At 52.8% G+C, this 12,458-nt stretch overlaps 1 protein-coding gene across 3 annotated transcripts in view; it reads right to left on the bottom strand.

The window, feature by feature from the left end:
* Chadl (chondroadherin like) overlaps positions 1–9,130 on the bottom strand; it is a 13,318-nt gene extending 4,188 nt beyond the window's left edge. The window contains exons 1-5 of one of the 3 annotated variants that reach the window (XM_026782524.1): positions 9,052–9,130; positions 7,529–7,700; positions 5,086–6,780; positions 4,497–4,663; positions 2,175–2,373 (exon numbers count right to left, since the gene is read on the bottom strand). In XM_026782524.1, coding sequence (XP_026638325.1) covers positions 2,184–2,373; positions 4,497–4,663; positions 5,086–6,780; positions 7,529–7,700; positions 9,052–9,059 — 2,232 coding nt within the window. In that variant the 5' untranslated portion in view covers positions 9,060–9,130 and the 3' untranslated portion in view covers positions 2,175–2,183. Of the gene's footprint in view, positions 1–6; positions 2,548–4,496; positions 4,664–5,085; positions 6,781–7,528; positions 7,701–9,051 lie in introns of those variants that run through there. The other 2 variants (XM_005354488.3, XM_013348879.2) reach the window with 2 other exon arrangements.
* Positions 9,131–12,458: the final 3,328 nt, after the last annotated feature.

Raw genomic sequence — 12,458 nt, 5'->3', positions numbered from 1 at the left:
TGCGGTGTAGACCAGGACAGTGGAGTGGGTGTGCGGTGTAGACCAGCAGGACAGTGGAGTGGGTAAGTGCACTTGCCACAAAGCCAAGGACCTGAGTCTGATCCCTGGACCCACATAGGTGAAAATGACTCCCTCGGGTTGTCCTCAGACCTCTTGTGCACACCAAGATACACGTACAAATAAGTGTAAGAAGTACATGGTGGCTTTGAGGGGAGTATGGGGCCTCTTGGGCTATTTGATCCATTTTGATTTTATGGAGATAATCTCATATAGCCCAATGTGACCTTCCACCATTTTTCCCCTGCTCCTCCAAGGGCCAGGATTACAGTCGCTTGTCACTGTCCATGTCTAGTGTTGGCATCTGGGTTCTAGGCGACTCCCATGTACTGATGGCTAAAAAGGCCGCAGAAGGCGACGCTAGTGAGTTGCAATTGTGTGCTTCTGTTGCTGCCCCTAGAACTAGCTCCAAGTCTGTTTCCTAAGGACTTGTATCCTGCAGCTCGAGATCTTGCTTTCCTTTGTGTGTGCGCACACTTGCATCCACCACCACCTCACCTGTCTCACGCACCCCCTCTCATCTGAATGCTGGTGGAAGCCAGAGGTGTTAGGTCCCCTGGAGCTGGGATTACAAACATTACAAACATGAACCATTCCACATGGGTAATGGAATCAAACTCGGGTTTTCTACAAGAGCAGTAAGTGCAGAGGGCAAGCCTTGTGCAGGTCAGAGAGACTGGGAACCAGATGCAGAGTTGGCGAGAAAAACAGACTTCTGAGGGCTGAGAGCAGCTTTGTTGTTCTTGTCGTTGTTCTGCTCCAGTCTTTTGTGTTCTGTTTGTCTACCCTGTTTTCCTTCCTCTTTCCTGAGGACTTCCTTCTACGTCTTTCCTAGTGTTTTCCTTCTCCCTTATTTTTTCTCCTTACAGCTTATATACCCCAGCAAAATCAAGAAGTATAAAGATTTTAAGTGGGTGCTTACAATGACTACAAGTAAAAACCATGTTTTCCATATCCCTACATGATTAAACATTTTACATATTAGAAGTGAAAAATTAGTTGTCCCAAGAATCCGCATACATTCATGTCCAGCAGCTTGTTCAGATTAACAGAGTGTGAGCAAGCAAGGTATTTTTCTCAGCCAGTTCTTTGACTGGCAGGCTGTATTTCATGGTTACAAAGAAAGAACCAATCATTGTTTAAGACTATATAAGTCTTGAATCACAAATCTAAAGTTTTATATATGATAAACAATACCCCCTCATCAACAGTTTTTTAGACCAGGAAGCTGAGGACAAATGGGCACAAGGGATGGTCATCTTGGATCACCAACCCATCCTAACAAGGCGCGCCAGCCAATAGCTGGACTGCTTTGTTCTTCCCTGACAGTGACGAGTCCCTCACTCAACTCTGCCTTTCTAAACTCCAGTTAACCCAAGCTTTTCACCTCAAAGCTATTAGCAAAAACATCTTTCTTTTAACATTTAATGCTTTATTGAGGCATAACAAATATATGGAAAATTACACATGTAACAAACAAAAACATCTTAACCAAATCTTACTAACAATTCTATATGTCTAAATTCTTTCTAAAGGTGGTGGTTGTTTCACTAATCTGGCCCAGCAGCAATGCTTAGGGAAAGTCAGTCACTATTACTGTAAGTACCAGTACCACTGCCTAGTGGGGGGCTAGAGACCCCCGAGAGTTTTTCTACAGCCCATAGACAGGGATGTGGTGGACAGAAGGCGACACTCAGCTGTGCTCTGTAACAGCATGAGGTAGGTCCTCAGGACATGGAGTCCTCAGGGCTTTGCCTCTCCACGGCTCACTCGGGTGTGGCTTTGCCAACTGCCTAGCTGTGTTCCATGAGTTCCAACATTGCCTGTTGCTCCCCTCACATGGTCCCCAACATTCAAGGACACCTCAACCTGTGACTGACAGGTGGTGGGAGGCAGAGCCAGGTCTGAGGTCAGGATAGCAAAGCGTGGAGTCAGCAGAGGTCAGTAAAACAGGACTGGGGTAAATACGTGGTGTCCAGTGAGGAAAGCGGCGTTACTGCATCATGCAGCGGGACCGTGGGTCACTGCCCAGTTCAGGAATTACAATTCAGGACCAAGAAAAATCAGGACTTCCCAGGAGCTTGGGACCCAGACCTCCCTCCCACCTAAGGGTCCACCTTGTCTGTTCATTGATGTCTTCTGTTGCTAGGGCTTCTCCTGGCACTGAACCTGGAGGTTGGCGTCCTCTTGGCCTTCCTGGCAGTCCAGCCTGGGCAAACTTCAAAGACAGTAGCTGCAGCTTTCACCTTCTGGCCACGGACACTGGGAGGGGTGGCACAGGTGGCCCCTACCCGCAGGTTCAGCCCAATGAGCCACCTGAGGAGGAAAGAGAAATGGGGAGCTCATTGTGGGTGGCATGCACTGGTGAGAGATTTCCCGAGGAGTATGAGGAGGGGTCAGGAGCTCTGAGGCAGGGCACCAAAGACAGTCTCCACGGAGAGTTCTGGCTGGGTGGCTCGCCTCCAAGTCACTTGAAGCCTCTGATCCCTTCTGCATAAAAAGACAGAAACAGTAGCAGTGCTTACCATGTGCCAGACATTATACTGACATCTGCTAACGGTACTGAATTCTCCAGCAGCCATGGTTCTGTGGATTAGACTGCTCATCCTTTTCACAGATGGAACGTATTACATCAGAGCCTGGGCTGACCAGCCCTTAGGCTTGCTTGACCCCAGACTTGTTATTCTACTAAAACAACAAAAACAGGGACACCAGGTCTCATATAGCCCAGACGGACGTCAACTTCTGATCTTCCCGTCTCTACCTCCTGAGTGCTGAGGTTACAGATGTGGGCACACACCTGGTACTTATAAAACAGGGACACCAGCAGGCGGATCTCTGTGAGTTCGAGGCCAGCCTGGTCTACAAGAGCTAGTTCCAGGACAGGAACCAAAAGCTACAGAGAAATCCTGTCTCAGAAAAAAAAAAAAAAAAAAAAAAACAGGGACACCAGGTCTCATATAGCCCAGACAGATGTCAACTTCTGATCTGGTCTCCACCTCCTGAGTGCTGGGGTTACAGATGTCTGCACACACCTGGTATTTATAAAGACTGAACCCTGGACTTCGTGCTAGGTAAGCAATCTACCAACTGGGCTCTGTCCCCAGCCTTTGTTTTTATTTAATCCAGGCTGATCTCAAACTCCTGATCCTCCTGCCTCCACTTCCCAAGTGCTAGGATTACTGCCATGGTCACCAGCCCAGCTTCTGGTTGCTTTTTTATGTCATCGTGCCAAATACACATGTATTTTTTTTGGTCCCAGCTCACCAAGAGAGGACGACATCCCAACTTTATGAAGGAGTCAAAAAAGCTCAGTCCACCTGCGTCATTGAGTTCTCTTCAGCTTGACTCAAATGACCCACCGAGGAAGAAGGGGCCTCGGTTGGGAATTGCTTCCTCCAGACTGGCCTGTAGACATGTCTATGAGGCATTATCCTGATTAATAATTGAGGTAGGAGGGCCCAGTTCACTGTAGGCAGTGCCAACCTAGGAAGTTGGTCCTGGCTTGTATGGAAAGCAAAGTGAGCAGGCCAGTCAGCAGTCTCCCCGCCTGGTTCTGTCTCAGTGCAGCTCCTGCCCTGAGCTCCTGCCCTGAGCTCCTGCCCTGAGCTCCTGCCCTGAGCTCCTGCCCTGAGCTCCTGCCCTGAGCTCCTGCCCTGGCTGCCCTTGATGAACTATATAATCTGTAAGCTAAACCCATGCCAAGTTGCTTTTTGATTTGTTTTGTTTTGTTGTTTCTGTTTTTTGCTTGATTTTGGTTTTACTTTTTCTCATTTTTCGAGACAGGGTTTCTCTGTGTAGCTTTGGAGCCTGTCCTGGAACTCGCTCTGCAGCCCTGGCTGGCCTCAGACTCACTCACAGAAATCAGCCTGCCTCTACCTCCTGAGTGCTGGAATTAAAGGCTTGCACTACTACCACCTGGCATATTTTTGGTTTTTTAAGACAGGGTTTCTCTGTTTAGCCCTGGCTGTCCTCTTGCTCTGTAGACTGAGCTGGCTTCCAACTCAGATCCACCTGCCTCTGCCTCCCAAGTGCTGAGATTTTAAGGCCTGCACCACTGCTCCCTGACTGTTTTGAGATAGGATCTCACTATGTAGCCCTGGCTGGCCCGGTCTGTATCAATCAGGCTGGCCTCCATCTCACAAAGGTCTGCCTGCTTCTGCATCTTGACTGCTGGGACTAAAGGTTGTTGCCACTATGCCCGCCACACCTGTTGTTTTTTGGTCGCAGCGTTTATCAGAGCAACAGAGAGCTAACACCATCCTAGGTACTTAGGAATAGCAATGACTTGGCAAGAGTGCCTTCATGCTTGGCTTGGAGGAACCTCACAGCCGCCCTAAGCTGGCTGGTGGTGCACAGCCACGGCACCTCCAGGGAGCTAGCTGGACTTGATGCCAGCAGTTGATGCCGCTGCGGGGGGCTCTGGTGGGGGTGACTACCTGTAGAGCGGGAGCAGTTGGCAGTCACAGTGGAAGGGATTGCCACTGAGGTCGATGAGCTCCAGTCCGCTGAGCCACGGCAGCGCAGGTAGGGACTGAAGTTGGTTCTTCTGCAGGTACAGGTTCCGGAGCCCTGTTCCCAGGCCCGAGAAGGCCCTGGGAGAAATCTGCAAAGAAATGCCAATTCCCGTTGTGTGCCCCTGCCAGGCAGACTGCCCCAGGTCTGCAGGGAAGGTCCATCCTCTCCAGCAGAGAGATGGAAGGCCCAAGTGGGTCCACGTGGGAAGGGCAGTTAATACCCAGCGTGATCTCATTCCAAGTCACACAATGCCCAGTTAGGGCATTCTGTCAGTTAGGCCTAAACCTATCATCGCCATGCCTCTTAGGGACTAACTGCGCAGACTCAAGTTCTTCCATGTCCCTCTACAGGCTTCTAGCTGCCCCTGGCTGACACCCACACCTGAACTCCCTAAGGGTTTAGGGGAATGTTTGGTTTATCTTAGGGTTCTCAAGCCCTGCCTAAAATGCTTGCCGAAGGAATGTACTCCTATGGCCTGTGCTTCCTGCCTGCCCTTCGCCCAGCACCCACCTGCTCCAGGCCACTGCTGTTCAGGAAGAGCTGCCGCAGCGACCGCCCCACAGGCTGAAAGGCCCCATCTTGCAGAGCCCTGAATGGGTTCCCCGAGAGCTGCAGCTCTGTGAGTGCCGGCAGCCCCTCCAGGGCGCCTGTGGGCACCTCTCGCAGCTGATTCCTGTCAAGATGCAGCTTCTCCAGCTCCCGAGCTGGCCCCAGCGCCCCAGGTGAAACCTGGGTGATGTGGTTTCCACTCAGGTAAAGGCAACGCAAAGCTCGCGCTCCTGCCAGGTCCCCAGGCGCCAGGCGGTCCACCGCGTTGTCCTGGAGGTGTAGCGAGAAAAGGCTGGGTAGGGCGCGCAGAGCAGCCCCCGGGACCCTCAGGAGGCGGTTGTGCTCCAGGTACAGGTAGGCGAGGTGGGGGGCCCCTTCGAGGGCTGCGGCGCTCAGGCCCGAGAGCTGGTTGTATGAGAGGTAGAGGTAGACCAGGCGTTCCAGGCCCGCCAAGGCGCCGGGCTCCAGCTCCGCGATGCCGCAGTGCTGCAAGTGCAGCGACACTAGGTGGCGCAGGCCCGGGAAGGCGGCGCGGGGCACCGAGGGGAAGTGGTTGCGCCTCAGGTCCAGGAGCTGGGTGTCGTTGGGGAAGCCGCGGGGCACAGCCCGCAGGCCGCGGCCGTCGCAAGCGCTGTGCCGCGTCTCCCCGACGCACACGCAGACCGGAGGGCAGGGCGTGGCCGTCGCGGCCTCCTGGTGCGGGGAGCGCGGAGGGGCGCGGGGACCGGCGTCGGCCTCGACCTCGTCCTCTTCTTCCGCCGCGTCCCCGGGGCAGCGCAGGTCTGCAGGCCGCAACGCATCCAGGGCCTCGCCTCGCAACCTCCGCGGCCCCCGGCACGTGCCGTCCGAGCGCACGCGGGCGCGCACCAGCCACTCGAGCAGGGGCCGCGCGTGGCAGGCGCACCACAGCGGGTTGCCGTGCAGCCGCAGCCGACGCAGCTGGCCCGGGCCCTGCAGCGGGGGCAGGCTACTCAGCTGGTTCCCGCGGAGGTCGAGGGTGTGCAGGCGCGGGCAGTGGGCGAAGGCCCGGGGCCCCAGAGCCTGCAGGGCCCCGTGGTCCAGGGCTAGCTCGCGCAGGCCGGGCAGCGCCAGGCCGTCCTCCTCGCCCGTGTAGGTGAGCGGGTTGTGGCCCAGCTCCAGACGCGCCAGGCTGCGGGCCTGGGACAGGGCGGCCCCGGGCAGGGCCTGCAGCTCGTTGTGGTGCAGGCTGAGGCGACGCAGAGCGGGCAGACCCGCCAGGGCCTCGGGGGCCAGCACGCTGAGCGCATTGTGGGACAGCTGCAGCCAGCGAGTGCGCCACAGCCCCTGGAAGGCCATGGCGGGCAGGTAGACCAAGGCGTTGTTGGCCAAGTTAAGTGTGACCAGCGAGCCAAGGGCACCGAAGGTCCCCGGCCGCAGCTCCTCCAGCATGTTCCCCTCCAGCTCCAGCCGCCTCAGTGAGCCTAGCCCGTCCAGAGCCTCCTGGGGCAGCATGCTCAAGCGGTTGGAAGCCAGGTTGAGGAGGAGCAGGCGGCCCAGGCCTCTGAAAGCACCCTCGGCCACCAGCTCCACCTGGCAGTGCCGCAGGTCCAGATGTGTGAGGTAAGGCAGGTCCTGGAAGGCGGCTGGAGGGATGACCTTCAGCAGATTGCCCTGGAGGTCCAGCCTCTGGGTCAGCTGGGGACAGGAGCAGGAAAGGACACTGAGCTGCACGGGAGCCTGAGCCTTGGCTTATCCCCGTCACCTCTCTGATTCTCTTGCCACCGAGCTGCCCTCACTGTGCTCTCTTCATTCCTGTCACTGTTCTTGGCATTCTCGCCCATGAACTCATAACTCCAAAGGGCAGAAGAGGTATCTTCTCCCGGCACACCCCCAGTTCACCCCAGAACCTTTCGTGAATGCAATATTTGTAAGTCACGTAGATTGTAAATAAATTATATCGTTATTATGGACTTGTTTGGTTTTGTTTTTTGAGACATGATTATGGCTGGCCTGGAACTTGGTATGTTGACCAGGCTGGTCTTGAACTCAATGAGATCCATCCTTCCTAAATGCTGGGATTAGAGATGTGAGCCATTGGACTTGGCTGTTACAGGTTGTTTTTCTTCCCATTTTCTTCCCAGGCTCAAGGAGCGGGACTTGAGAAACCAGACAGTGGGGGCAGAACCACCGGTGTGAGCCACGGCTCCTGCCACTCTTCCCCTCTTAGCACACTGCTAACCCATGCCAGTGTGACCCATCTTAGCAAACTGCTAACCCATGCCAGTGTGACCCGTCTTAGCAAACTGCTAACCCATGCCAGTGTGACCCGTCTTAGCACACTGCTAACCCATGCCAGTGTGACCCGTCTTAGCACACTGCTAACCCATGCCAGTGTGACCCGTCTTAGCACACTGCTAACCCATGCCAGTGTGACCCGCCTGACCTCGGGGATGGTGTTCGGCACCTCGGTGAGGTTCTGGTGGCGGCAGGTCACGTGCCGCCTGGAGTTGTCACAGACACAGGTCTGTGGGCATCGCTGGGCAGCTACATGCCAAGCTGGGGCCAGTAGCAACACCAAAAGCAGCAGCATGAAGACAGGGGTGGAGCTCTGGGGCCTGGGAGGAGAGGGAGAGCTGATGTTCATGGGGCCTCGACCCTGGTGGGCACCAAACCCAATCCAGGACAACTAAGACCCCTGAAGGCCTTCATTCTCTGGGCCAAGAAAAGTGCCATTGCCGGGTGATGGTGGCGCACGCCTTTAATCCCAGCACTCGGGAGGCAGAGGCAGGCGGATCTCTGTGAGTTCGAGACCAGCCTGGTCTACAGAGCTAGTTCCAGGACAGGCTCCAAAGCCACAGAGAAACCCTGTCTCGAAAAACCAAAAAAAAAAAAAAAAAGAAAAGTGCCATGGCTTGGGCCCCTTCCCTCACCTCCCGCAGGAGCAGCTTGTAATCAGCTTTGATTTACTGAGGAGGAACTCAGATGCAGAAAAATCAACCTGACTCTGCACTTCATTGGGGAGGTGCAGATGTTGAAGGACCTGAACTCCCTGAGTGAGTCTGTCTTCTACCCAGAGACACGCTATCATGGTAAGCAGGCAGGGCAGCTCAGGCTTCTTTTGTCCTCTTGTTACCTGAGGACCACACAGTTCACTGGCCTGATACAGGGGAATGGAGGACCTGGGGTTTGGACTGCACCAGGCAAGATGTATCTCCCTTGTCTGCCTACCTTTCCACCCCTTCACCGCACAACTACAGTCACTGCCCATCCCATCTCACGGATGGTTGTTGCCACCGTGGCTTTCCTGTCCTGCCCTGGGCTCCACCTAGCAGCCAAGGGAATTTTCCGGACTACAGACAGGCTCCATGATACCCACAACAGAAATCTCCCAGCATCTGACTGAAGGATGTAAACATTCTCCATCACAGGCCTCAGGTGGTTTGGGTACCACTGCACAGATCCAGCACCACCTAATTCTCTCAGCTCCTCCTTTCAATATACTTGGGCCATGTGTGAATGCCAAGCTCCTTCCCTGATGCTGGGCTGAAACCTCATCCCATGGGCCTCCCCATAACTACTCCCAGGATTGTTACTGTCTGCCATTGTCTCCTTAGTCTCAGAATTCACCCCCTTCTTGGCGCTGGTGGCTTTCTCTAGACTCTGGCTTGAGATAGGGTAGGAAGGGGGCCCGTTAGGCTGATTTCCTGAAGAGACAAAGGTCCAGGACATAGACAGCTGCCATGGATCTCTCTTCACCTGGCCCCAAGAGACTAAGCCACAGGACTGCACCAGAACAGCTACATCCCACTTTCTTCTTTAAGGGCCACCTCTGGAGAACCTCAGGTACAAGGAAGATCCTGTGGCCTACCCCCAGCTCCTCAGAGGCACAAAAGAAGAATACGGGATCATCTATGGCCACCTAGGTCATCTATGACTCCCTTGCACCCTCAGGGCCCCAAAACTCACCCCTCCATGCCGACTGGAACTGCCAGCCCTGTCTGGAGGCCCTGCACAAGGGAAAGACCAGGGACAGTCCCCGACTGGATGCCGGCACTACCCCCCCCCTCCCTTGCCCATAGGCTTGGCAGCAGGGACAGAGCTGAATGGGAAGCATTGTCGGCAGCCTGGCCGAGCTGGGGCTTCCCCAGGCTGTGGGCAGGGGGTGGGAGCTCGGCTGGAGTTACAGGCTGCCTGTCCAGCACAGACCTAACAACATGGTCCGGGACTGAGTCCTTGGACTGGTGGGGGTGGGTGGGAGGTCTGGAGGAGCCTGTGCGTGGGTCAGTATCCCTGGGCTCCTGCAGACTCTGTGGGAGCTAGGAAGAGCTCAACAGCTGGAAGTTAGAACTAGCTCACCAGGTTGCTGTAGGGGTTAAGGTGGGGAACCTGGACCCCAGGCAGGTGCTCGGAACCCTTAACTCCTTCCTGTCCGTGCCTGCACTCACACACACTGAAGCTGCACACTTTCCTTTCTGCTTCCCCAGCAGGTTACTGAGGATTATCCAAATGGATGTCTAGAGTCTGTTCGTAGTTTTAAACTGTTATAGGGTATTGTATTCTATAAACAGACCTAAGACCTAACCAGTCAGTGGTGTCTGCCTATATCCCAGCACTCAGGAGGCTGAGCCAGAAGGATCATAACTTCAGGCCAGCATAAACTACATAGCAAGACTGCCCCACCCACAAAGGACCAGACTTACTGGTTAATCTGAGATAGTTTAAGGTTTTCGGTTTTCTTTACTTTTTATATTTGTGCTTAGCCTGCATGTGTGCATGCCTGGCACCCACTGAGGGCAGAAGAGGGCACCAGACCCCCTGAACCTCCATGTGCTGGGAACTGAACCCAGGTCCTCTCCAAGAGCAGCCCGTGCTCTCAGCCCATGAGCCACCTGTCCAGCCCTGTCTTAGATATTTTTATCATTCCCTGCCTTTCTGTAAAATGTGGTTAGCAATAGATGTAGGAATTCAAGCCCAGCCTCAGCTACACAGCAAATTAGAGGCCAACCTGAAATAACTGAAACCCTTGAAAATAAAAGGTAAGCTGGGTGGTGGTGGCACACGCCTTTAATCTCTGCAGTGGGGAGGCAGAGGCGGGTGGATCTCTGAGTTTGAGGTCAGCCTGGCCTACAAAGCAAGTTTCAGGACAGCTAGAGCTACACAGATAAACCCTGTCTTGAAAAGCCAAAAAACAAAACAATCTACACCTACAGTGCATCTGGATCATATCACTCATATCTTTAAAACCCACGTTTCTGTTGGCTTTTTAGCTTTCGTTTTACAGTGTGCTTGGCTTTTTGAGACGGTATTATGTAACCCTCCCTGGCTGGGTCCACACTTGCTGTGCACCTAAGACTACCCTTGCAAGTGTGTGCCACCATTGAGTTCAGCTAACTTATGTATAGCTGTTTTGGTTTTTGTTTGTTTTGGTTTGGTTTTTGGCTAATTTACACATAGTTGTTGGCTTTTTGTTTTTGTCTGTGCCCAAGACAGGGTTTCTTTTCTTTTCTTGGTTTTTCGAGACAGGGTTTCCTCTGTAGCTTTGGAGCCTGTCCTGGAACTTGCTCTTGTAGACCAGACTGGCATCGAACTCGAGAGATCCGCCTGCCTCTGCCTCCCGAGTGCTGGGATTAAAGGCATGCACCACCACTACCAGGCTCAAGACAGGGTTTCTCTGTGCAACCCAATCTGTCTTTAACTCACTGTGCAGATCAGGCTGGCCTTAAACTTGCACATATGAGAACAAGAGTTTTAGACATTTTATTCAGTTGCCTTTATTTCTTGTTTAACTGTTCTGGCTGGGACCTGTAGCATCACCAAGTTGAATGTAAATAGTTGATTTTATTTTGTAATAATTTGCCTTCCCCTCCCCCTCCCAACAGATTTTCACTCAACCCTTCATGTAGCCTGTGCTGTTCAGGAGCCCATGGAGGTCAGAAGAGTGTGTGGAATCTCCCGGAACTTGAGTTACAGGTTCTTGTGAGCCCCAGGTGGGTGCTGAACCTGGACCCTCTGCAAGAGCAGCATATATTCTCAGTCACGAGCCATCTCTCTAGCCCAAACACAATTATGATTGGTTTTTAGTGTTGGAGCTGTAGGAGGCACAGAAGTTCTTGTGTTTTCTTTTGTTGTTGTTGTGTTTTTTTTTTTTTTTTTTTTTTTTTGGTTTTTTGAGACAGGGTTTCTCTGTATAGCTTTGGAGCCTATCCTGGCACTGGCTTTGTAGACCTGGCTGACCTTGAACTCTAAGAGACCCGCCCACCTCTGCCTCCCGAGTGCTGGCTGCCCGGTCCCCCTTGTTCTTAATGTGCATCTATTTATCTTAAATTATCTGTGTATGGGGTGTATATATATACACACTCACACCCCATACATGAATGCTGATTCCCTCAGAGGCCAGAGGAGCTAATGATCCTCTGAGCTGGAGTTACAGGGAGTTGTGCGCCACCCAGTGTGGATACAAAGAACTGAACTCAGGGCCTCTTGTAAGAGCAGTATACAGTATACACACTTAACCACTGAACCATCTTTCAGCTCATTTTGTTTTGAGACAAGCTTCAAATGTAGTCCTGGCTGACCTGGAATTCACTATGTAAGCCAGGCTGGCCTTGAATTCAAGTGATTCTTCTCTGCCTTCTACATGTTTTTTGAGATAAAAATTTCACTATGCAGTTTGGTGCCAAATTTTCAGATTTATGTACTTTATTATGTGTATGAATGTTTTGCCTGCATGTCTATCTGCACTATGGTCTCTGAGAGGGCAGAAGAGGGCATCAGATTTCCTAGAGCAGGAGTTATAGATGGTTGTGAGTGGCCATGTGAGTGCAAAGAAGTGAACCAAGTTCTTTGCAAGAATGGCAAGTGCTCTTAACCACTGAGCCAACTCTCTAGCCTTGGCTTCATATTTTCAATCCTCCTGCCTCCGCTTCCTAGATGTTAGAATACTTTGACAAGCCTTACATTGGTTATGGTTGTATGACCTTCCCAGCTTTTTTGTTTGAGATAGGGTCTTATGTAGCCCAGGCTTGCCTTGAACAATATACAAGAGAGAAGCCTTTAATTTATAATCCTCCTGGCTCCTCCCGGGTGTTGAAATGCTGGGATGACAAGCATGTGGCAACGTAAGTTTGTACCATCATCTTTTTTTCTTGTTTGAACAGGTTTCTCTGTGTAGCTCTGGCTGTCAAGGGAACCTGCTGACCCTGAACTCAGAAATCTACCTGCTTCTGTGTCCTCATCTCTGGGATTAAAGGCATTCCCTGCCGACTCCCGGAGACAGGGTTTCTCTGCAACTTTGGAACTTGTCCTGGAACTAGCTCTTGTAGACCAGGCTGGCCTCGAACTCACAGAGATCCGCCTGCCTCTGCCTCCCGAGT

This window comes from Microtus ochrogaster, chromosome 15, assembly GCF_000317375.1.
Source record: "Microtus ochrogaster isolate Prairie Vole_2 chromosome 15, MicOch1.0, whole genome shotgun sequence".
Taxonomy (NCBI): Eukaryota; Metazoa; Chordata; class Mammalia; order Rodentia; family Cricetidae; genus Microtus; species Microtus ochrogaster.
This window is presented reverse-complemented; position numbering and strand designations above follow the sequence as displayed.